At 41.3% G+C, this 24,957-nt stretch overlaps 1 protein-coding gene across 1 annotated transcript; it reads right to left on the bottom strand.

Moving 5' to 3' along the window:
• Window positions 1-2,169: 2,169 nt before the first annotated feature.
• Window positions 2,170-24,852, bottom strand: shisa7b (shisa family member 7). Its single transcript, XM_085346635.1, has 8 exons — window positions 24,440-24,852; window positions 20,981-21,220; window positions 20,222-20,338; window positions 19,092-19,234; window positions 15,717-15,785; window positions 12,015-12,236; window positions 3,389-3,770; window positions 2,170-2,605 (listed from the first exon to the last, which is right to left on the bottom strand). Exons 1-8 carry the CDS (start codon window positions 24,850-24,852, stop codon window positions 2,170-2,172), a joined length of 2,022 nt encoding a protein of 673 aa, XP_085202761.1.
• Between the last annotated feature and the right edge of the window lie 105 nt (window positions 24,853-24,957).

The raw sequence follows: 24,957 nt of genomic DNA on the forward strand, positions 1-24,957 counted from the left end.
CCAAAGCTAGCTATCCTAGCCATGAGCTAACGGTGTCTCAGACACAAAATATTTAGCGTGCCGACTAAGATTTCAGTGTAAGCAGTCAACTTAGGCTCAGGACTTTTTACATTTTTCATAACCTTGTGTCATGGATGAGGCTCAGATGTTATCTTAGGTGAAGTGCGTTCCATTTTTATTACCTTCTTCCGGTCAATGAAATCATAGGAAACAAAAGATGGACTTGGCTTCTTGGTCTGATTCAATGAAGACATCGGTCTCAGCGAGAAACCTCAACTTGGACTTTATATTAGTTTGTTTTAGACTAAACATAGCTCTATATGGCAAATGGCACCAGTTATATGTCAACTAGCTTAGCTTCACTTGACAAGATCAACTAACCTAATTCTAACTCCAGCTTAGTAAACCTTCTTTTCCATGATTGCTGGAATGTTAAACTTTACTGGGAGAACGAGCGCACAGATCCTTTTATTCAAGCTTGGAATTTGGAATTTTTTAACTCTCAAAGTTTCCTCAATGACTCTTTTCTTTTGGGACCCAGAAATGCCCAATGATGTCAGACTTAATATGCAGTTAGCTCTCACTTTATATCTCTGGATACAAATTGAGTGTTTTTTCCCACTTTACTGTGCTATACCACCCACAGAGCCCACAATATGGTTATAGTTGTTCACTTATGGCTAGGAATCATGTAGCTTACTGTCATTTGTAAATAGTAGATGTCCACCAAAGCTAATGCTTTAAGTTTAACATTGTTTTCTATTTTCTTTTTTAAATTATTGTACTATTAGCTGATCTGAAAAATGGGTAACAATAAAAACAGGATAATAAGATACATTAGCTAACGTTACAAATGTAGCTTTTGTTTATAAAAGTGTGGGAGGTGGTCAATTAAAAAGCTGCTAAGTCTATGGTAGACTGGCGGAAACCCTACAGTTGCTGAAGAATGTTTGGTCAGTCAGTCAATGTATGAGATTGGCTCAGTTCAAAACTTTCTTAGCCTACGAATTACACAATGTTTCATAGATGATATACACCCACTAGATTTCACTGTACAAGAGCATAGTCAGCTAAAATCATACTGCAAAGTGGACTTCACTTGTAAAGCCCGGTCACACCAGAAACACAGGCGAACATCTGGATTCAAAATGTTTTAGAAGTAGCAACTTGAGACATTCACAATAGCTCCTCAACCGTCTTTATTTTTATCCTTCCCTTTATCATTAACTGGCACTTAGTTCTTGGGAGTTTTCGTGAAATGCTGGTGTGACTGGGCCTTTATGGCAGCGCTTTGACTTGCTTTTCGTCTCTAAACGGCTCATTTTATTTATTTATCTTTAGCTTGAGTGAATCGAGCTATAAAGAAATCAAATGAGAGTTAACTGCTGCATTATTTCAGCAGTTTTACTTTGATAGTCCAATCACGACTAGAGAAAGAAATGACAGACTGATCATATGACCAGTCTTTACATTACAAAGTGGCTGGCTAAAGGATAAATATGTTTTCAACTAAGTATACACAAAATCCTACAGGGCTCAGTTATGCTAATATTATTATTATTATTAGTAGTAGTAATAGTATCAGGTTAATTTCATACAAAAGCAACTTGTTTGGTTTTAAATACTTGTATAAATACACTGACAAGCAAACCCGTCTGCCTCTGCCTCGGCGCTCTGACATCCACAGTGGATTCAAAGATGGATGAATTTCTGTCGGAGCACTCGAGGACTCAGAGGACAGCGCAACAAAACTCAAGGACAATTCAACAAATTTGACTCAGTGGATATCCTTCAATAAAAGTCACAGCGAATACCCAGCAGCCTTTAACTGCTTTTTTCTTTTCTTTTTTTTTTTTTTGCTCTTTACTTGGGCATTTGTCTTCTCTTCACAAAGAATAGGTGAAATTTCTCTTTTCCAATACACAAGTGACAAAGAGAGAATCAATTGGCTTTACTCACTAATGTTGCCATCCACCACTTTTTATTTTATGAAGGGGGCTGTGTGCAGCTGAGAGCAGCCCTGTGAGGGAGCCAGCTGATATCAAACCACTTGCTTGTTTCTTTGCCATTTCCTGCTCATATCTTCACACTAAAAACCTCGCTGCTTCCCTCTCTTCATCTGGTCTTCAGCTTCTTTTCATCTGCACCTCTTCTCCACCACTCTTCCTCTCACACTGTCACCTCATTCTTACTCCCAGTCCGGAGTCCCTGGCCTCCACCTCCTCCGGGGATGAAGTGCAGCTGTTCAATCGTGTTCTGCCTCTTGCTGGCGAAAGCCATACGTCGGGCGTTGGGGTGGCCTCCACCTGTCCCGCCGTGGGAGTCCCAGCCACCGTGCATGCCCATGCCGGACATGGTCGTGGTGCTGCGGTCGTGCTCATGGCCTGATGTGGGGTGGGAGTTCATCTTGATCATGTGGTGGCGGTCCATGGATGGCGTGACACAAATGTTCTGCTGTGACTGAGCCTTCTGGTGGTGGCTGAGCCGGCCCATGGTGGGAACCATCCCGGTTCCTCCCCCTCGCTCACTCGTTCCCGGCAGCAGACCCATCGTCATCAGCCGGTCCTCCAGACGGTCAGGGGAGACCAGGAGCCGCTCATGGGACCTGGAAACACAGACTTCTTGTCAGTGTCATAAAAGTATTACAATATTTGAATATTAATTTTACTGGAAGCTTTATGATTTGAAAATGGTATAGAGTACTTTCCTGGGTATTGGAATTGAATTCAAAGTTCTAGTATCACGACAACTCTAAGGGGGACCATCTTAAATTGTGGAAATTTGAAGTATAATGCACTTTTTCAGCTCCATGTTTTTATTTATTAGAGTAGCTTTGCATGATGATAATGGTTAGTCTATGGGTATTCATGGAAATGGCAGAAAGGCACAGCTGGAATTCATTTTATTTAAGAGTACCGACAACGAGACAGCCTGTTAGGAAAAGCACTAAAATCAAAGCTGTGTTTTGAAGGATGGATGAGCTACACTGTGTCAAGCTCAAACTTTAAAGATTACTTTTAGGACGTATACGATTTTAACTAGTTAAATAAGGTATAATATGGGACCTCTAATATATCCCAAACAGAATTTTTGTTACCTAAATTTAATAGCGTGAACCCTCACTTTGCCAGACTCTTTAAACTTTGATGAAACTGTCCCACTCTTGATACTGATTAAATATTACACCCTGATTCCCTTTGTTCTTGTGTTTTCTTAATGGGATTTGACTCATCTCACCTCCATCTTCTCATGTCATCTCATATCTCTATGATCCCTTCTTTTCTCTTGTCTTCCTCTTCTCTGATCTGACTCCTTTGTCTTTAGTATTTCATCTGCTGCTTCTCTTTGTCCTATCTGATCACACCTCACCTCTTATCCCCGATCTCACCTGCGGAGCGTCTGTGATGTAGAGCTCCTGCTGGTGCTCATCATGGCTTTGTAGTACTGGTGTTGCTGGTTCTTGGACAGGCGGGACAGAGTGTTGCCTTCCCCAAATGCCAGCAGCTGGTCCTGGGAACGGACACGGCGTGGTGGCCTATCGAAGCTGGAGCTGGTGTAATGTGTCTGGGAGGGGAGCGGGTATGGGTTGGGGGTGGAGGGCGGCATGTGGAGGTGGGGCCGAGAGCCATGGAGTGGTAGCGTGCCTCTGGATCCCAGCGTGTAGTCCCCTCCAAAGGGCAGGTGGTGCTGAGAGGAGTAGAAGGAGGGCGGAGCGTTGTTGGAGCGGCGCTTGGAGTTGTAGTAGCTGGAATACTCATCAAGTTCTTTCTCTGATTCACAAAAACACAAAGAGAAATGTGTAATATGTAAAAAGCTATTTTGTATGTTGATGATTAACACAGAATGATAATTATTGATGATTATATACAGCTGATTGTTTGGTTTGATAGGAAAGGTGTAATCACTGTAGTCATTCTCAGGTAAGTCTCTGGAATTAACATAAAGATACATTGTTACAAATTTAAAGTTTGATTACTGAACAAAACTTTCACAGAATCAGAAGTTGTTGCCTTTATGGGACTGGAGATAACATGGACAACACATTACTCCACAAGCTTGCTGTGAAAAAAGAGGGGGACCACAATTTGCTCATGTTGTATTAATCAAGGTAGAGGCCATGAACTCATCAGGAAAGGGTCTCTCTTTTATACAACACCCCCTGCAAGTCTTAAGAAAAAATACAGGTTTAGGTTCGAAATGCCTTCATGTATAATCTAAGCTTGCTGGCTACATTTGCAGTATCATGCATCTTTTACTACTGTACACATATATGAGGTATCCCATTAGTTTTGCATCCAGGGTCCATTGTCATCACTCACTGTAAAAACTCAACCGGCCGAGAAAACAGAAAGTATAAGGGAAAACTAAAGGAATCCACCCAGCTTTTAGAAATGATGAAGCCTTTCAGATGAGAGGTGAAACCTCTTCAAAAAGCCTTTGACTGAACACTTAAGATTACTATGACCTGGATGACTGAGACAAAGGACAAAGCACAAATATGCTAGGAGGAAGTGATAATTAAATATGTCACTGGAGGTGGATGCTGGTGTGGTGGAGGTGTTGAAAGAGCATGCAGGGCAGCACCGACTCCATCAGGTCTGAAAGAGAGATGGGAAATGTGGCAGCTTAAACTGAGAGGCTGTGTTTGATATATGACGTGCGAGTGAGCCGTATGTATGTGCGGCTCAATCTCAATCTATGTGCAGTTCAAAACCCCATTTGTATTGAATCCGCTTCAAAAGTTTAGTGATGTCCGGAAAAATGTATATAGCATCAAATCAAAACAGTCTACTCCTGACGCTTTATATTGTCAGGTAAATAGGCTACAAAAATAGAGAGAAACCCCCAACAATCAGATGGCACGCTATGAAAAAGCACTGGGTGACAGTGGGAAGGAAAAACTCTTAACAGGAAGAAACCTATGGCAGAAGCAGGCTCAGAGAGGGGAAGATACAAGATTCAAGTACAGATTTCACACCGTTATGGTGTCCCTAATGACTCAGTTCAAACATCGTGCTAATTCCAATACAATATTTTTAAGCCTTTGTTTAAAAAGGTTAAAAAACTGCATTTACATTCATGTTTACTACAGCAATGACATTTAAATTGTTAATGAGGGCATCCGTCAGTAGAACAGCTACCTAATGGCCTCTTTGCCATCTATTTTCCCATAGATCTTTGAATGCCTCCTTAAATAATGTCTCTGTTTTAATGTCCGACTGTGCACATGTGACAATGGTGCAAGTAACTGTCCTGTGAATTCACAAGTGTGCAAGTGGGCGTCATGTGTCATGACTCCTACATGCTCCATCCTCATGAAAACAGTATTTCTAGTCACGAGAGGCAGCAAACGATCCCCTGCTGTCTGCTACATGTGAGAAAGGACAACTGCAGATCCCAAAAATGTGGCTCGGTGGTACTGTTAGTTACTCATGTGTGAATATGGCTTCAGTTAAAATAAGGAAGACAAGAGATTTAGAGAAAACACATCTTGAGAGGTCCATTTAGTAGCTGGAGAGCAGCAGTAATAAAATATTATGATCTTCATCAACATCAAGAGATGTTGAAATTAAAATCGTTTACTAAAAATTTTAATGCTTCTTGTCCGTGCAGGAAAAAAGTATCAAAGACCTGCTCATGAAGATCATGCAAAGAGCTCAAATTCACTGACATAATAAAGCTATAAAGCTACTAAATGGTCTTGTGAGACTGTGAGAATCAGATAAAGAGTGGAGCAATAAAAAGGGAGAAGCAGGTGAAAATGAAAGAAAATATAATATCAGAAAGGGCGAACAAATTAGAGCAAGAAATGTCTTGTGTAGCAAGAAACTGACCTTAAATGTCTTGAAAGAGAAGAAAGAAGAATCCAAGAGAGAAAGGAGGAAATGAAAAAGTGAGAAAGACATTTTGTCACAGGAGGACAAAGACAGAAGGCACAAATGGATAATGCAAAAGGAGAGATACGCTGTATATTGCATGAGGCATAAAAGAATAAAGGTAGAAGACAAGCTCAAGGCCAAAGACAGAGAGGACGTGAGGTGAAAATAGGCTTTAAAGGTGGCGAAAGAAGATGTTTCACAGCATAAATGATGTGAAAACAAAGAAGTCGAGGGACAACGTAAAGACAGAAGAAAGGAATGACGGAGAGGGAAGCAGTTAGTCAGTTTCACTAACAGTGAGAAGCAGTGCTTCTGTGCGTAGCCCGAGCCCACTTTAATCTTCAAAGCATTTCCATGGAAGCAGCTCCCCAAGAGCCAATTTAAAGCTGACCTTTAACCAGCCACCTCTCTCTACCTCTGCATTCCCTCTTTCCTTTTCTTTGCTCTCCCTCTCAGGTCTCTTCCCCTCCTTCTGTTTGCCTCTTTGTCTTCACTATTCTCCACACTTTTCTTTTTTTCAGTCTAGTTGTTGTTGCTTTTTCACCTTCTCCTCGCTGTTCAGGCTTTTCTCTCTGCTTCTCTTTCCTCTCTCTGTCCTCAACCTCTCCCTCCTCTCAGTCTTTCTCCTCACTCTCCCTCATGCTCTCTGTTTACTCCCCTCCAATAAGGCTAAATTATCTCAAGGTTTCTCCCTGGCTGCCCTCCTTAGACAAAGAAGCCTTTATCAGTGTCCTTTCTGCAGCGCCGTCTGGGGAACGGCATCAAAAGGATCACGTTTCAGAGAAAGGCTGACGGGAGGCCATATTCCCTCTTTATGTGTCACAATGACAACTTTTTATTCTCCATTTGAAGGAGTGTTTCACCAAAACTGACATTCAGGGTGGTTTTCTTTGAAAAAGCAGGAATCTAATAATCAGACAAGTAGAAGTGAATGAATGATTCAGCCTGAATCTGCTTAACAAAGGGTTTTACATTCCTCTGTGAAAGCGATCAGTGTCTGGGAAATAAAATCATCCAGCACAGACAAAGTGACTGCTTCATGTTTAAAGTGCTCGCTGCCATCACTGCAAGTCTGGTGTAGTCAGATCCTACAGTCCTTAGTAGATTCAGTAGTATAATGTCAAACGTGAGCTACAGCTTAAGGCAAGTTATCTTTGGGATGTCTGAAACTTAAGAGCAACATTGACTGAAGTTAAACGTAGCCACAATGACTGGCTGCGACATCGTGATGTAAAGCTTCTAGCTGAGCATTTTGAAATCAAACCTGGTAAAAGACAACGGACCAAAAGAAACACTGCACGCTCATATGACTTGAAATTTGAAAGGTAGAGTGTTTCCGGTTTTTCCTGTACATTTCTCATTGCACTTCCTTTCAAAGCCAGAGGAGTCGCCCCCTGCTGGCCATTAGAAAAAAAGCAGATTTTGGGCACTTCAGCATTTGGGGTGAAGTTAGTCTAAAAAAATAGCTCCTACCTCCTTTTCTTCTTTCTTGTCATTAGTGGAAAACATCAGGTGAAGAAAAGGTAAATGTGATTTTAGAAGGACCTGAACCTCAGAGTACTAAATCAGCATATTACCCCACTTTTTCCAGCTGATTGAAGTGAAAGTTCATTCACGATAATCCTGAATGGATTACCAATGCAGCCTGGACCTTAAATGCACTTTGATTAATTAACATAACTCATACTCTGGATTTAGAGAGTTTATATAAATCCACTTTCTTCACATGAGGCGTAAATAAAGAGGTTACTACAGAAGTTTTGAGTTCAGCTCTGGCATGAACTGGAAAACTATAAGTAACATTTCTACAATCTGCATCAGTTTATGTGTCAGATGGTGTGTTGGTATGAACGTTGGGATGGAAATAGCTCGAGTCCTTTCATAAAGGATGCTCCAGTCCACTGCTAAACGAGGTAACACAGGAAGCACTGGTGCACCTTTCCTCAGTATTTGGAGAATCTGACCAGCTCTACACGGATGCTTCCGGGTCGCTTCTCTCAGTTAGGAAACACTGCCATGAAAAATCGTCTTTGACTGCATCATTTTTGGGGGATTTTGTTCATGTTTACGTTTAAGTCATTTCCTGCTGTTACTGTTACTTCCTGTCTCTGTTAGTGATCCCTCTTCTGCAACTGTCTGCTTCTCCCGCAACACTTCCACCTCTGTTGAATCTGCCACACCTGTTTACGATTAGCTAAGCTGTGTGTGTGTGCGCGCGTGTATATGCAACCTGTGGAGCTTCTTCTGTTCATGTAGTCAGTTCATGTAACTCCATGTAGTCAGCTTTTCAGCATTACATTAGTGTATCATAGTGTTTTTCCTTTTTCTTTTCTCATGTGGGTATGGGCTGAGACGTTTTCACACACAGCCAGCTGATCTGTGTAGGTTATCAGTAACTAATTTGCTCATTGGAAGTTTGAATTTCACTTCTTTGATTGTCATTGTGAGTTTGAAATTTCCTCCATAAAACACACCAACCCTGTACATTTCCTGGTTCCAGCTATTCTGTTAAATTCAATTTGTTTATACAGCACCAGTTAACAACAGCTACCCATAAGTGCGTTATATTTTAAATAAAAGATCCTACGTTATCAGAGGAAGAAGTCAATCAGACAAATCTCTGAGTAGATTCAGACTCAGGGAGGGGCAGCCATCTACCACGATTGGTTAGAGTGTGAAAAAAGGACAAAACAAAATCAGCAAGTTTCACTTAAAATTAAAAATATGCAGTTTTTCTAAACTCCTGCACGTATTCCCTCGCATCGTCTCTCAGTCATGGAGCAGAGAGAGAAAACAGAGCCACCTGCACACAAACCTCAGAAAACACTCTGTCAAAGTGAAGTGCATGCTACAGCTCTACTGCAAATGTTTTCCTTGGTTTTTTCTTCATTATCTAGAGGTGATTTCTAATTATCAAACAAAATGCAGTGCTCATTCATGCTGCAGGAACACGGCCGCCTGCAATATAAATTAATGTGCTCAGTCATTTGAGGAAGTGCAATTATATGAAGGAGGGACAACAAAAGAGAGAGAAAAAACATGGTGACCAAACAGAAGAAGAAAAAGGAGAAAATAAAGAGGTGAATTATGGGAATGGCATCTGCTTCTCTCTGGGATTTTTCGAAATTTCCTTAAAAAGGCTGCAGGACATCGACCGAGATGCTCATTCATGAATATGAAGGTTTCTGTTCTCTGATGTGAGGAAGCCTTTTTATCTGTTGAAGTGTTTCCTTATTTTGATTGAATTGAAATAGTAAAGAATCTCATCTGGACTCTTCTTCCACCTCATTAATGCTTCCATGTTCACGAAGCGCCACACCGCTTACACACGCACACATATGACCCCCCCACGTAGTAACAATCCATCACTCAGCCTGCAGAGGCGATTCCCCTCCCCCTGCAGTCTTCGGCAATCACAGGGCGAGAGAGGCGACCAGCCACTGCCTCTCCAACGTCTTTTCTTCTCCGTCGAAGGCAGCCAGGCCCCTGCGGACCAGCCAGCCAACGCCCCTCCCCCTGCCTCCACATCTCTTTTTCCTTCAAATCCCTTCTTCCTTTCTTTCACTGCCTCTCTCTCCTTTCTTCTCAGTCTGCTCACTCGAGCTCACAGCATCTCCATCTTCCTTACCATCTCTTTTCCCCCATTAATGCTGCATCCTTATTCACCCAGCCAGCCTTCCCCTGATTTTCCTCTTCTGGTTAACAAACCTGCTTCTCTACCCTCACCCTGCCTCATGTTACCATGCTGCCTTCCCATCTCCTTCAACTTCATTTATCTTTCCTCTCCTCCTCCTCCCTTCCTTCTTTCTTCTTTATTATCCTCTTTTCCCCCACTGTTTCCTCAATTCTCCCTCATCTCATCATCCATCTAACTCCATCTTCTTCTCCATGTCTTTGGCTGTTTAGCAGAAGCAGTTTACACATTCAGACAACACACTGAGATGATTATTTGTCACAAACTCAGGTGGCCATGCCTGGTACCATCATTTAGGTTCCCTGCAGAATCAGCAGCCTGAAATTTTACTAACCAGGCCACAAAAATGCAAACACAGTCATGGCCAGTTTATATGAATAAAACCTGCTCACAGTTTAGTTGGCAGAGACATGATTTGGGATTTGGATGACCAAAAATCAAACAGTAACGTAACCAACTATTTCTATCGACCTCAGTTATGAGTTCATCCGTATAGCAAACCAGCTGAACTGAACCCTCCCTAGCAAATACTTTCTTCATGCAGTCAGTATTTTCACATTAAAGGGAACTTATAAAGAAAGTGAAGTCGTGAATATGGGAAAGAGTAAAGCTGACGGTGCAGTAACACCATTTCACTCGCGTCTGTAACTAAAAACAGATCTGCGAGGACTAAAATGTATTTACAGCCACTTTAATGAGAATCAGCGCAATCAGTCTCAGTTTTTCCTCAACAGGTTAATAATACGACATCAGTGATCAGGACTCTCTGACAGCGAGCGGCAAAGAGGAGGAGGCGACACGACTGAAACAGTCAATCCAGGTTGAGTGAAACATAACATTTTCAAGTAAACACCCGTGCAATTAGTTTAATCAAAATCAAACCCCTGTTCAGCTGTTCAGTAACTTTAAACGTCAAGAAAAGCCAATTTTCACCTACTTCGTCTGCCCCCAGGTTGATCAGCATAGCAGCAGCACAGTATAATCAAGAGGAAACAAACACAAAAGTGTGTGTCACTGTTATGCAGAGACCCCAGATGACGGGCAGTTTGTGTTTGACACCAAAAAGTTTTAAAGGGATGCAGAAGAAGTCAATCTTTAGGCAGGAGTATGTGCAAAAACATGGTAATTAACAGCAAAAGAAAAAAAAATCAATCAAGGAAACTAAAATAAAACTAAAGAAAATACTAAAATACTACAGAAATCACTCTCTCACGTTCCCCTGCTTCTGCCCCAGTCACTCTCTGCTCTGGACCTAATCAAACATGTCTTCACTCCCACTGGTTACCAGCTGAGTCCCAGGAACACTGAGGACTCATCAGAGGCAAAACAATTAAACGAATTAAGTCTGGTTGAATTCAGCTACCAAAATACACCAAAAACAGAAACACACGTGATCAGTGATGACACACTCCACTGACAATATCTGGGAATTGGGCACAGTGAAAAGGGGGAAGGCGTGACAGCTCCACTGTCACACTGACAAACTGCTTGTTTAGCTTTCTACTTTAAATTTGGTGCATTTCTTTTAAACTTTGCTGCAGGCTGACAGCAGCCGTCCTCTCTCTGCCTGTGATACCTGCTGGGTTGAGTTTAAAGGAGAGCACGGCATTTTCTGGTTTTTATGAGATATTTTAGATTTAAATGTCAGTTTAAAGACATTTGCATTAATAGAATATATGTTTTATTGCAATTTCTCCAGGAATTGCACACTTCTAGTTTACTGGCAACCTGCCCAGTGTGTACAACACTTGTTGCTCAATGTTAGCTGGGACAGACTCCAGCCATTCTGTAATCTTATTTGGACAAGCTGCTAAGAACATGGATGGATTTTACACTAAAAGATGGAGGAATTCTCCTGCAGGCAGGGTCAAATGAAAGATGCCATAAAGTGAATAAAAGTGTAGCGATCGAAGTTTTGAGAGTCCATCATCGGCTTACTAGTCCTCACTTTATGACAAACAGATGCAGATAATGTTTTTGTGTATGCTCTGTCCTCATCGTAGGTGCTGTGAAGATTAATCAGCAGTTTTCTGAACACAGAAAACTGTTATCTTCTGTGTTTTGCGGGGCCGGTGTTACAGCCCCTTCTTTGCCTTCTGGCCAAACTTGGTCTTTTTTGAAACTTCCAAATCAATCTGCTATAGTTGCTCTTTTTTGTGATTCACAACTACGTCCTATAAAGTCTCAAAGTATAAACTTTTAATTTATCTTTGTATGACTACATTTGCTTTTTTTCATAATAAAAAGTAATGATTTCTTTGAAAATTTGTAGTGTAATCATCAACACTTAAGAACCAATCAGACACAGCTGAGGCCTTGTGTGCGTTGTTTCACTTGAAAGCTCCCAGTGGTCCTGAACGCTCAATCAGTCCCACTTCATCCCTCACTCCGGTTTCCCTTTTTCCTCCTTTTCCATCCCTTTATCTCCCCCAGCGACTCACCCAGCCTCTTCAGCGAGCTGTAGCGGTTGATCTCAGGTTTCATGTTTGCATCGTAGGACGGTGGCAGCTGAGCCAGGTTGTGGAAGGAGTGCGAAAAAGACGGGTGGCTGCTGTTGTGTCTCAAGACGCTGCCACCGCCGCCTCCCGCACCTTTGCTGCTACCAGAAATCAGGGTGGGCCCGGAAGTGAGCTGGGGGGTGTTGTTCATGCGGGATCCACGCTCTTGAGAGAGAGAAAGACAGAAAGAGGTGGAAAAAGGAAAGAAGAGATAGATGGAGAAGTGAGGAGGAGATGAGGGGGAGAAAGGAGAATGAAGGAGAGAGAAGGTTTGGAGGATGAAAGGAATGATGTGTAAGTGTAAAAGAACAAAGAGAAGGAAAAGAAGAAGTGAAAGAGAGAACAAGAGAAGATTATACAAGCTGGTTAACTATCAGTAAACAGGAAGTGTCTCTGAGCTCCATGGAGACCATCTATTAATACAACTCTGTGCTGTTCATCTGAGGCTCAATAAGACGAACGTATCAGCCACATGTAAATACACAGAAATACACTGATAGCTTCAGGAATCTACACACTCAAGCACACGCACATATTCACATTTATGCAAAGTGCAAAAGCAGCACAGCGATCAATAGACATAAAAAATGATTTGTCTTATGTAAGGTTTGCGGTATGGGGGAGGGGCAGGGGTGTCTGTTTTGCGGCACGTATACTCATATCCATTACATCATAAGGTGTACAAGTACATTCATAGTTTCCAAACAGCAAACAAACAGCAGTGGAAATGACCCAACATGTAGGTGCGCACAGGTCACCTGACATGTGTCGGATCTGTACATTCAAACAGAGGACAGAGGGACACATCTGCAGTGGACAAACACATGCCAGCCATCGCTGGATTAGCATTACAGAGGAATCTGAGAAGCTCGATTGACTGCTAAATGTCAGCAGAGGATGTTTGAAAGGTTAGAAATGTGAGGAAAAACTATGAAGCAGCGATTAAAGCTTGCGTAACTGTGGCCATTTGCTGCTGCTTCCTGTCTTAGACGCAGATATAATCAATGGTGAGTCCATTCGGGGCGGTAACAGCTATGGGCTGCGATCTTGTTAAGATAACTGCAGGACATATACTGGTCATTGACCATTGACAGTAATGGGCAATAATGGCCAATGTTGTCTCTGTTAAGTGCCACCCAGGGAACACACGCCACATCGACTTCTGTACCGTGAATTCTACATACACTCACACATACACACACACGGTGGGGAAAAAGCAATGCTAGCTCTGAGCTCTGAGATCATATGGCTGTAAAGCAGGAGCTGAACAGCAGGATGCAGGCTGTGGAGGAAATAAAAGGTAGAAAGCATCAAATGTCCTACCAATTGCTCTGTGTTTTTGTGCCACCATGCTAAATTAGCCTGGTAATTTCCATGAGTGAGAGGTAATTGATTTTTTTTTTTTTTTTTTTTTGAACACCTACGATGGCTGACAGAGGTTTGGTAATGGTGTCCGGGAAAAATGAACTTTGCTCAGTGTGAGCAGAGTATGTGACTCAGAGAGTTGAGGGGTTTGTGATTGTGTTGTACCAGGAGGCTGGTAACTTTAACACAGGAGGGAACCAGACAAGTGATGCAAAGGAGGTTCTAAAGTCTAAAATCTCACCTTTAGAATCAAAAATATTGAGTACAAACCGGCACAACTGAAGTAAAATCATCAAAATTCTTGGGACTGAAAGTTCAAATATATCAAAGACTTGAAGTGAAGGGCATCTCCTTTATCCAACAGCCTACAGTTTATTTTTATTTTGTTAATTTTAGGTTTGTACTTCCTAATTTGTGCCTGTGTGTCTGGTTGTTTCCTGGTCCAAGACGATTCCCCATAATTTGCATTAACAAGTAATGCCCCCTTAGACCGGGGGTTGTCAAAATGCAGTTCACGGGGGAGCAGTGAGGCACGTGAACGTAACAAATACACTAAATCTGTACATTTTATTCATCCACTTGATGATATAACAGTGCAGAAGCAAACCAAGGGAACATTTCTCTTTAGTCATCACAGCTGACTAAACCTTCCTAACACTGAAAAGCACAGCTGGTGTCAACAAATGTCACCTCACTAATGGTTTAAAACTATAAACCGGCACAGAAAACAATAATTACCCACATAAGCTATTACTCCAAACCTAAAGGCGCGTGCATTTTCTTGTGCGGCCCTCAATCACATACCTAAAATGTCACATAGTTTTATAACAACCTTGTGATGTATTAGACCTGTTAAATCACACAGCGCTGCACAAAATGGCTGAATTTAGATTAAATACAGCAAACGCTAAATTATATATTTAATAGTTTCTTTGTAAGGAAAGACATAAAAAGCAAAAACCGTGTTGTTTAGGTTTTTTTTGACTGTGTCGGGTTTTTGCATAAGGTAGGAAATGTCTTGGGGTTTACCTACCTTATGATTGGCAGGTTTAGCTTAATGGTTAATCACAGTCATCATCAAAACCCCAAGATGTGTAAACCGGCTCATTTATAGACCAATTTACTCCTAAAAATATGTTTTATTTTGTCTATTGACGGTTTTGATTTAGAAAGCGATGAAGACAAACACATTTCTAACTGCACCTTTAACTCCTCCAATAAAATCTGCCTTTATCTGATATTCAGATTTCTACTCTTGAAATCTATGCAATAAAACTCATGCATATTTAGATACACCAATAGAGACATTAGTGTCTTTTGCATATGCTGCTTTTCAATTTTTCTGTGCTCTCTGTGTTTCTAGGACCAGAAAACTTTATCTTTAATGTAAGTCACTGACTAGTTTTATGTAATAATACAAAATGTTTACACTTTTTGCCCCGTAGTGTCTCTCCTTAGATGAATTAAGTTGAAAATGATGATGTAATTGTACTTGCTGGTTAATATTTGCTGTCCTCTCAGCCGGTTTTACTCTTTGCTGTTGCCTTCTTGTGTAATCCGCTGCATGAGGGGCACATGTAGGTGTAATAGCTTGCAAAAACTGGCACTGAAACAACTTAAAAAGTTAAATGGAAATCATGCTCATCTCCATCAACACCATCATATTTCCATGGCAACCTTATCCTGTATCCTGTCAGAGTCATGTTAGAGGCATAAAATCAGCCTTCGCAGATAATTATCTGACTTGCAGTAGGAGTTCATGTGTTTCCTGGGTGCAGCACAATGACCTTTGGTGGAGATGAATCACTCGCGCTAGCATTGCTTTTCTGTTTTCTTCGTGTAAAGCCTGCGAAAACAGACTCGGGTTAAAGCGGTGACCTCCTTCGAAGTTTGGTATCACACTTGCACATCACTGCTGCACAGAGAGAGGAGGAAGGACGAACAAGCACATCTGGAAGCAGGCTTGTGGGGGGGAGTGAGTGAATAGGGAAGACGGGCTTGCATTAAGCAAAGGGCAGGCCAGACAAGTTTAAGCTCACACTCTTATGAAAGATCTGTCAGATTCAACACAACCGTGTGACGGGGGAAATCACTGGAAACGTACAGCACGCTGTGATTTCGAGCACAAATCTGCGCGTAGCCACAGGGTGGGGTTGACAATGGCACAGCTGTTTTAAGAGCGCAGCACAACAGGCCGTCATACTGACATCGAGACAGACAGACAGTGGTGGAGGTGAGGCTGCGAGTCCGGCTCACTGGGCTGCTAACCACGAGGCTTACCGATGGTAGCAGAGTGTTTGGGGCTGGAAGCAGACCCCTGCTGGTTAAAATGATGGTGCAAGTTCCCAGCTGCAAAGAGAGCAGAGCCGACAAACTGATGGGACAGCCACTCGAGAGACACGGGAGGCATGTCGAGTAAGCATTTGTGTCAGTAAAGAGACAGAGAGAGAGAGAGAGAGACAGTGGGTGAGACAGGACAGTGAGAGGGGAGGACAGAAAAGAGACAGACTCAGTCCCTCCAGGAATGAGCTGACTTTTGCATTTCTTATTTAAATGACAAAGGTTGTCGCAATTAACTGAATCGAACTGGCAACCCCCAGATTAAATCTTTTATGCAACACTGGCAAAAGTGAGGTCGTTTGGTTTTTACTTTGCATTGTGAAGCAGCACGCGAATATCCTTAAACGGTCATCTCAGGTGTAGAAGCCACACCCACCTGCTATTAAAGTCTCTTTGCAAGTGGCAGCCAATGAGAATAAAGGTTTTTCAAATGTTACAAATAACAATTATTTTGAACTGTGACTCATACAAAGCACCTCTAGCAGAGTCTAGAGTTGGAAACATGCACAGTGGGTCCTTTTAAAGCAAAGTTCCAACTCTTTAAAGTGCAGATTTTCACCGTCTTTCCCTTTTTATGATTGCAAGCTGAGCTTTAGAGTAACCGTTGGACACAAGAGACTGAAAAGACACTGCCGTTTTCTAGCAATTCAAAAGCTGAATTGTTATTCAACAATAAAAAAAAAAAGATTTCTCAGCTCCTGTCTGTAAACTACACAAAAAATCTAGTTTCATAATTTCTGCAGTTGCTAAAATGTGAAGCTTTGGTACTACAAGGCGCTCTTACCATTTTTACCTCAAGAGAATCAAGAGCAGCTAAATAAATAATTTAAAAAATCCACTATATTTGGCACATTTTTCATCTTTTCTTGGCTGGAATTTGCAATTTTCCAACCTTATTTGCAGAGTCAGAGAACAATCGAATTCCTAGAGAGGCTGAAAGAAGAGAGAGCTGGTTTAGTGAAAGACGAGACAGAGCGACAGAGAGATAAAGCAGAGGTAAAGAGAGAAATGTGTGTGTGTTTCATTTCTGTGATTTTCCTGTGTGAGAAAACAGAAACATTCATGTCCTTCTGATAATCACCAGAGAGGAAAAACTTTGTGAAATCACACAAACGCTGCGTTTAATTCTATGATCGTGTTGACTTTAGTGTTCTAGTGTTTGCAGCATTTTTCCTCAGCAGATTCAACACAAAGCTCCTCTGTGTGTGGGCAACATAAGCATCTAAATAGGAGTGGAGGTTTTTCTTATATTAAAGCTTAAATCATGAGATTCAACCTGAACATTTCATACAAAATATAAAACACATCCCCCTGTGGTAGCACTATTTAGAAAAAAGTGACAGTCAACATAAAGGAACCTTTAAAAGACACTTTTTAAAACACTGATGAGCCAAAACATTGGGACCACCAGTCTATTAACCTGTTAGTACTTTCTGTGTGCCTAAACCAGCTTAAGGTGCTCATTTCTCCCATACCTGACATAATACCCTGCAAAGCTGGCTGTTCGTGCAGACTGAAACAATTATTCAGGGTGAGAATTTGACTCTATCCCAGGCTACTTAGTCTAACCATATGTGTTATTTAAGCAACATATCTTGTTTCTCCTGAGTGATAAAAAGAATTCACTTTCATGATATGTTTGTCTCTCATTTTGGCTGTAAATTACAATCAATAGAAGAGTGAAGGGAGGGTGGAGAGAGTGTGCATACATAACTTACAGCTTTTTTAGGATATAATTATTAAAGTTATCTGTGATACTAGTAGGTATATGGAAACTCCCTTAAGGTTGGAATCTGTTTGTCTTGTTATACAGATGAGCTGCACAGTCTGTGTTTCAGGATAAGCTAACATTATGAAGTTGCAACAATCGGAGTACCTGCTGCAGCAGAAGCAGGTTTCCATCCTGTGCTTTGCAGAGAAAAGAGTGCTGGCATGCTGTGGTATAAAGGTGACCGTGACTGAGTCACTGCTCAAATTAATAGCAGGCCAAAGTCCCCCAAATGCTACACTCACCCTGCGGAAAACACTGGCTGGAGACGGCACAACCAAAAGGATTGTAACTGTGTCCAATGATCTTGTCATCTTCACAAAGGCTTAAATTATTTATAAAAGGGAGTGAGTGTGTTTGCAATTGAATGTCAGTTAAGCTGTTTATGATAAACCACAGTTAACTTTGGTAAAATGTTAAAAATCACAAATCTGTTGCTGAGCTACATACACGGAAAACCTAATTTAAGAAAACTTCATATTAACTACTTACAGTCAGAGTCCAGCCAGAAGCTCATACATATTAAATAGAAACTCAGATGGTCCTCCACAAATAGTGACATAGTTGATTGCAAAATGACATAACCTTTCTTTCATATAGAAACATAAGCAGAGAACAACTAAATGGCAGCCAGTGAATCAGATCCTTGATTGCAAACAGATGTGTCGGAGACAAGTTTGCAACATTTCTGCAGTCTGTCTGAGTTTGAACATTACACCAATTATTTGCAGACCTTCTCCAGTCTGTCTGTCAGTGACTGCATTCAGTCCGAGTTGGACCTCGATTGTTTGGAGACAAACTGACGCTCACCAGGTGGCTTCTACAATTGCAAAACAATTGAAAGTGGAAAGTAACCAACTTGATTGCAACAACAACTAGCTGCAATCATTTGTAGACTGGGAAAAAAAACCAAGTGCAATCACTGGACAACCAAGATTTTCCTGGTTGCAAGGAGTTTGGTGTCCTATTGAGCGAGTGGTTAGACCAGGAAGTATCCTCATCCTCCCAATGGGCAAATTTAAGCAAAGTTATTTCCTTCATCTGTGAGTGGTCAAAATGTTTCAGCTCATCTGTGTGCAGGTCATGTTTGTGCAGAAATATAGAAAGCTGAATGAGAATTAACCTTTAAAAAAATAAAACACATCTCTAAACATTTTATTTTTCAGATTTAAAAACTGTTAAATTCAATGCATACTTTTATGTTTTAATTCAGATGAATACATTTTTGCAAGATCACTTGAGTAATAAAGAGCAGAAGGTGAATCCAGACAGGAAGCCAACCCTTTAAAAGTCTGAATCCATGTTGTTTCATTTCAAAAGACCCTCTGAGATTACTGATGTTAAACAATAATCTCAGGGGGCTTTTTTAAATGAAACAACATCTGGCAACAATTCACTCACAACAAATGTATTCCACCTGAAGTAAGAAGTGTGTTGCTGATATTTGAAACAAGAGCAGCGACAATTACCACCTTTTCCACTGGGGACGAGACAAGCTGGCCTCATTCGAATGCTCGTTTAACCTGAATATAATAATCGTCACTCACTGCGGTTGTCTTTGATCTGCAGGATGGGGGTGTACAGGTTTTTGGATGTGCGTCCGTCTGAGGTGGTCGTCAGCACTGTGCTGTTGTTCCTCTCGCCCTGCTGCACGGGGCTCGACTGGTGACGCAAGATATCCACCAGTGATCTGACGCAGCAGCGGGAGGACGGAGGGAGAGAAGCACGAGGGCAGAAAGACAAGAGGAACAACAGATGTGAGGAGAATAGTGAGAAAAGATCATGTGGAGGAAACATTTTCTCAGTCAGTTATACTTCAGAGCACTTTCCAAATGTGTCCAAAGCAATCCTATCATTGAAAATAATGCAGTTACGTTTCACTTTGATCTGTTTGTAAATCTTCTAAAACCTCAGTCTCACATGTCTTAAAAGTTTTCATGTTCCGCTGCAAACTGAGACGTTTTAACACCTCACCTCTGGCTGAAGATCATCATTATTATTATTATTATTATTAATATTAATATAATCGCATGTGTAATATATAATCATTTACCAAGATAGCAACAACTAGATTAAAAGGAGACATGAATAATTGGTTTCATAGACACAATTTCTGTAACTGAAAGCTGAAATGAGTCTTAAACTTGCATTGTTTCCAATGGCCAGCAGGGGGAGACTCCCTCTGCTTTTCCAGGTTCATTGAAGTCTATGAAAAAAAGAGCCCACCGGTCACCTGATTTATGACCTCAGTAAACACCTTCCTGACTAGTTTAGGGGCTCAGTCACTAGTTTCTTGTTTAATACAACAAGCGTATTTTATAAGTTATAGTATGGCTTACTTAAAGTACCTTTTAGGGCAGAAATGACTTGTGATTGACAAGTTGGCCATATGCACCTCTACAGGTGACTAAGATGATTCTCTTCAAACTAGGACTTCACCCATCTTTATATGCAGACATTTCACAGATATTTATTGATCATAAGCATACGTTTTGCATTTGAATTTTTAGAAAGACATTTCAATTTAACTTTTTTCTCTGAATGGTCTTTTCTTAGCAGCGTTTAATGCCTGGCAGAATCTGGCTTCACCGTCTGTGCTCCTCGTGGATAGCATCGGGTTTCGTGTCTTTGCTGTACGTCTAAACTGAGAAGCCAAGCAGCCGTCCAGCAGTCTCACCTGGGCATGTTGATGTCTCGGTTTCGGGGTCGACGAGCCACCTTGCTGAAGGCAATCCTGACGCCCACGGCCACCACCACAGTGAAGGAGATCACACCTCCGATCACATAGGCCGTGCTGTTTATAGAAAAGAAATTACATCAGGGCACTCAGCAGGAAAAACTACACGCTTTTCAGCTTCTTTTTCATTTTATAGTAAATTTTCAGTACGATTCATGTCTCTAGCCTTAATTGGAAATAATATTGTACTTCAAGTACAATTAGGGGCGCATCAATAGAAATTCATAGGTGATACTATTTTTCCTCATTGTTGCAGGATCAAACAAGAACTCTGTTTCATTGTTAAAAGTTTTTAGCTCCTCTTCAAGCAATTTTTTAACACACAGCACAAACTTTTTATTTTTACAAATAGCGTTTACAGAAAGTGTTACAAATTTTTAGAAAGATTTTAGTGCTTATGCAATTACTTCAACTTGTTTTTACCCTTGATTTCTTAAAAATGTGCTCAAAATGAAAAATCCAAAAGAATACCAACTCTATACCCCTGAAATTCATCTGTAAATAATAAATATGCAAACACATTATTTTTTAAAAACATTTAATGCAAATATTACTCATTAAATTAACTTGTTTCTGTCAAGATCGGGAGGTTATTTTGACAAATTATGCTGCTCTTTATTTATCTTTGCTTTCGAGATGATTCTAATATATTGTACTTTTCCTCTGATGGCTCTGTGACTGACACATCCAGACTCTGACCTGCTGCTCTGCTGCGGAAACGTCTCAAAGTCGGGGTCTGTTTTCACCGCGGGCACAGTGACGGGGACCTGCGGGTCAGCCCAGTCGGGGGACTTGTAGTTGGTGCAGGAATCCTGATCTAGCTGGTTCCTCTGGTGCTCGCAGCAGAACCGGTAGTGGCAGGTGCCGCAGCAGTAGATGTAACTGCCCTGGGAGCAGTTGAACGAGTTGTCAAATTGCCCCATCACATCATAGTAACCCCTGCGGAGTAAAGTTGGTAAAAACGTAACATTAATGCCGTCGTGTACCGCGCCTCTGCTGCTTAAGGTTCTTCTTTGACCCTGAAAGTTCACAGGATGTGAGCGTTTGGCATGCATCATAATTTCGATTTCTGCCAATACAATCTTCTCCCACATCTTTACCTCCTGACGCTACATTAAAGTACATTAAAGACAGAACTCTTAAAAAAAAAAAAGAATGGTTATTTTCACTAAAACACTGGTGAAAAAATAATAACAGAATAGAGTGAATGTCCACAAACTGGTAGAGGTGTGATGCCTAGTGCTGTGATCTGGAGCTTGAAATATTAGTGAAATCTGAAAGCCATTTGTAAATTTACTGCCAGTCCTGAGCCTCTTTTAAGTGTTTGTGATACTCCATATCTCAGGAATGCAATACCCAGCAAACAACTGAGTGAGCTGCCTTTGTGTTGCATATGTGTAGTATACTGTTTATATGACATTACTGCTCCTCAGTGTTAAAATCATGCTTATTCGACAGTTTCTGCAGACTTTATCCACTATATGATCTTATGTTTAGCTGCCTGCTGTGCTGTCTGACCAGAGATTTATGTCACTGTTTTAAACTCTAGATTTAGGACAACTGTCAAGGGTCATGCTGGGTCCATTTAATGGATCAACTGGTCAAATACTGGACATTTTTTTCAAAACTGTGATCAAGCTTATTTTAATTCTACTCGGGTATATTTGCAGTTGCAGTATAATCCTGCAGTTGCTGTATTGTGTAGTTGAAGTTTTACGTAGGTGCATCCCAGGCTAGGCCCTAGCCTCAGGCTTTGGGGCCCCATTATACAGTGCCATCGCCAAAGCTCTGTAGCATTTATGCCTGCATGTAGGGTGCTATTGTCGCCACTCAGACAAAACCTCCACATCAGTGCTGATGTAGGAGGAGAAAAAGTCAAAAGCTGAAGCAAAGAAATCACATTTTTGTCCAAAGTCTCCTTTTTTCAAACTGTGATGGTACCGGCACAAACCGTGTGAGGTTACAAAAACTGAGAGGTGCACAACTGAGCACAACACCACCAAAGCAGAGGATGTGACATCACTGTTGTCTTGCCTTGTCATTTGCTGGGAGGAGAGTGGCAACATAACAGTCACATTAGGGTTATGTGGCTCTACATTAGGTGTGGATGCAGCAGTGGGAGGTTTTTGTTACTGCTTTTGAACTGGCTTTGAAGCCTTTCATGGACTTCCCCTGACTGAGATATTACCTTTATTGTTGCAGGACCTCTCTGAGCACTCCGAGCTAAAACTCGTCGTCTCAAAGGCGATAAATGTTTTAGGTAAATCCTGCATTTGTTCTGCGGAGAGCTTTTTGGGCTCGCAGAGTAGCGCAAAGGAAAACGTAGAACGGAGCTCTGTCTTCACTGCAGCGCTTCGTGCTGCTTTCTTGTGCCTGAATGTAGCTGCTGTTGATAGTCGTAGCGTGTGGCTCGCCAACACACATCTGACTTAGAGCTGATTATACGTTGCTTAGCAACAGCAAGACGCCTCTCAGTGAAAAATATGAGCTTCTGTGAGATGAAGATCCGAGCTGAAGGAGGGGAATCATGATGTGCCTCGCTTTTATGGCATCCAGAGTGATCAAGCCATCACATTGATGGATGTAAATTAGGGCGATAAAAAGATCCGCAGGCCTTCGACGACAAGCAAAACTTCAGCACAGCGGAAGATATAAAACAAGGAAAATCGTGATATTTCAACTACATTTTTATTAAAAGCCATTTACGTTCATGTAATCTGATGTTTCTGTCTAGAATTTACTTTTTTTAATTCACATTTTGTATGTCAACTTAACCCCAGAACTAAAAATGCCTGAACAGCTGCTAAGAATTTAATTTCTGACCCGATTGTGGAATATGAGTTATGTCAGCTGTAGAAGAATTGGATGCTTCTCTTGGTACCATGACAAAACACATGTTGATGCTTTAACAGCTCACTCTGCTGACCTGCTATTCCTAATGGAGTATAGTTTTTCAAAACAGATTAAAATAGTTTGGATTAGAGCTACACTGATCCAAGCTTTTGTGCTCTGATACATTATCGAGACCTTGGCTTCAGCCCCACAGATTGGCCACACTGTTGCATCCACAATTTTCAACTCTGGAACAGTTACAAAAATGTATCTAATATAAAATGTATATAGATATTTGGAATGATTTTAGCTGACAAAAATGTGTTTCCATGTCCAAAGATTTCATTTTAGGTTACCTTAATAATTTAGCACTTATCCTCCTTTCCTGCTCAAACAATAAAAGATGTTTTTACGTGTCCTGTAATTCTAGTTAGCTCATACTGATGTCTCATCCAGTAACATTTCTTTGACATAATTATAGACTGTATATAAAGGATGGATGTGGGCATTGTGATATGACTCAGTGGTTGGTGAAGTCCCGTACTGAAGTTTTGAGTTCAGTTTTTTGACCGTCAGTGTCTGCTTTCAAATAAAGACATTACAGTCAAGGGATAATTCTGACTAAGGACACTGCATGCTCATACAGCACACATGGGCTCAACCCCATTCCGTTCCTATTTGATTAGAGAGAGTGTAAAATGTGAATGCAGCTTCCTAGTCTGAAAAATAAAGCCAACATAGACGTATAAAAGTCACTAAGATTTTTCAAATTTGGAACCATTCTACTAAAACTTATGGAGTTTAGCACAATTCAGCACAACATTCATCATGTTTCAGCTGAGTAGTTCAAAATGTGGCCGTATACTTTTTCCAAATTATTAAGAACTCCTGAGAAAACTGTTACCTGACTCATAAAGCACAGCCTTCTTTACTGTTCAAGTGACTCTAACATGGGACAATAATTTAAATGGCCATGCAATAAAAAAAACACTTAAAGCTAGAAAATGAGATTATAAACTCATTTACTAACTAGTTAAAAATCAAGCGAGTAATTTTTCCATAGATTTTTACAACAGCTAACTTCTCTCTGCAGTTACAAGAGTCTCCCCCTGCTGGAGCTAAGACAATGCAGGTTTAAAGCGCCGCCATTGCATCGGCTTTCTGTTTAAAACGCCTCGACTTTGTTCATCTTTAATATTCATTTTATGGATATTAGTTAAAAGTTCTCACAACTAAAAGAGCCCACATACAGAAACATGTTCCATTAGCTTTTAAGACTTAACAAAAACAGTGATAAACACTACACAGAATTTCTGACAACATTACTTGCACAGGTCCACATCCACCAGCTGTCTCGGGGCTGGAGCCACCTGGGCCGGTGCGAGGGGAGGCTTCAGTGCTGCCGTTACGTTCCTTGGCAACATGGACTGAGGGAGGGGCTTTGGTGGCAGCTCAGCCATGACCGGTGGATCATCCCCGTCCTCCACCTCTGCCGCTTTTGGCGGCACTTTGGGTCCGGCAGGCAGCCGTGGGAGTGGCGGCTTGTAGCCCGTCAGGAGGAACAAGGTGGTACTCGTTTTACCAGAAGCGGCAGAGCCGCCCCTGCCGGTCAGAGTCCTGATATCACCATCGACAGCGCGTCGCCGAGTGGTGATGGTTACAGTGGAAACAGCGAGGCAGGAGAAAAGCAAGAGGATAAGGGATAAGCAAAGCATCCCCTTTAATATTTTAGACGTCATTGTTTTATCACAAAGTTCTCGAGCCAAAAAAGTCACAAACAGCTTCAAATGTCAGCGAGATCCTCCAAAAAAACCCTCCATTACGAAAAGTTTTATCTGCAGTCT

The sequence above is a fragment of the Diplotaxodon limnothrissa genome, linkage group LG22 (genome assembly GCF_057381915.1).
Source record: "Diplotaxodon limnothrissa isolate DT_005_m linkage group LG22, D_limnothrissa_male_GT1.1, whole genome shotgun sequence".
Taxonomy (NCBI): Eukaryota; Metazoa; Chordata; class Actinopteri; order Cichliformes; family Cichlidae; genus Diplotaxodon; species Diplotaxodon limnothrissa.

Coding starts and splice junctions, on each gene's coding strand:
- shisa7b (XM_085346635.1), bottom strand. CDS start 24,852: ATGACGTCTAAAATATTAAAGGGGATGCTTTGCTTATCCCTTATCCTC. Junction 21,221..24,439: donor GTGGATGTGGACCTGTGCAA/GTAATGTTGTCA, acceptor TTTACTCCGCAG/GGGTTACTATGATGTGATGG. Junction 12,237..15,716: donor CAAACACTCTGCTACCATCG/GTAAGCCTCGTG, acceptor CTCTCTCTCAAG/AGCGTGGATCCCGCATGAAC.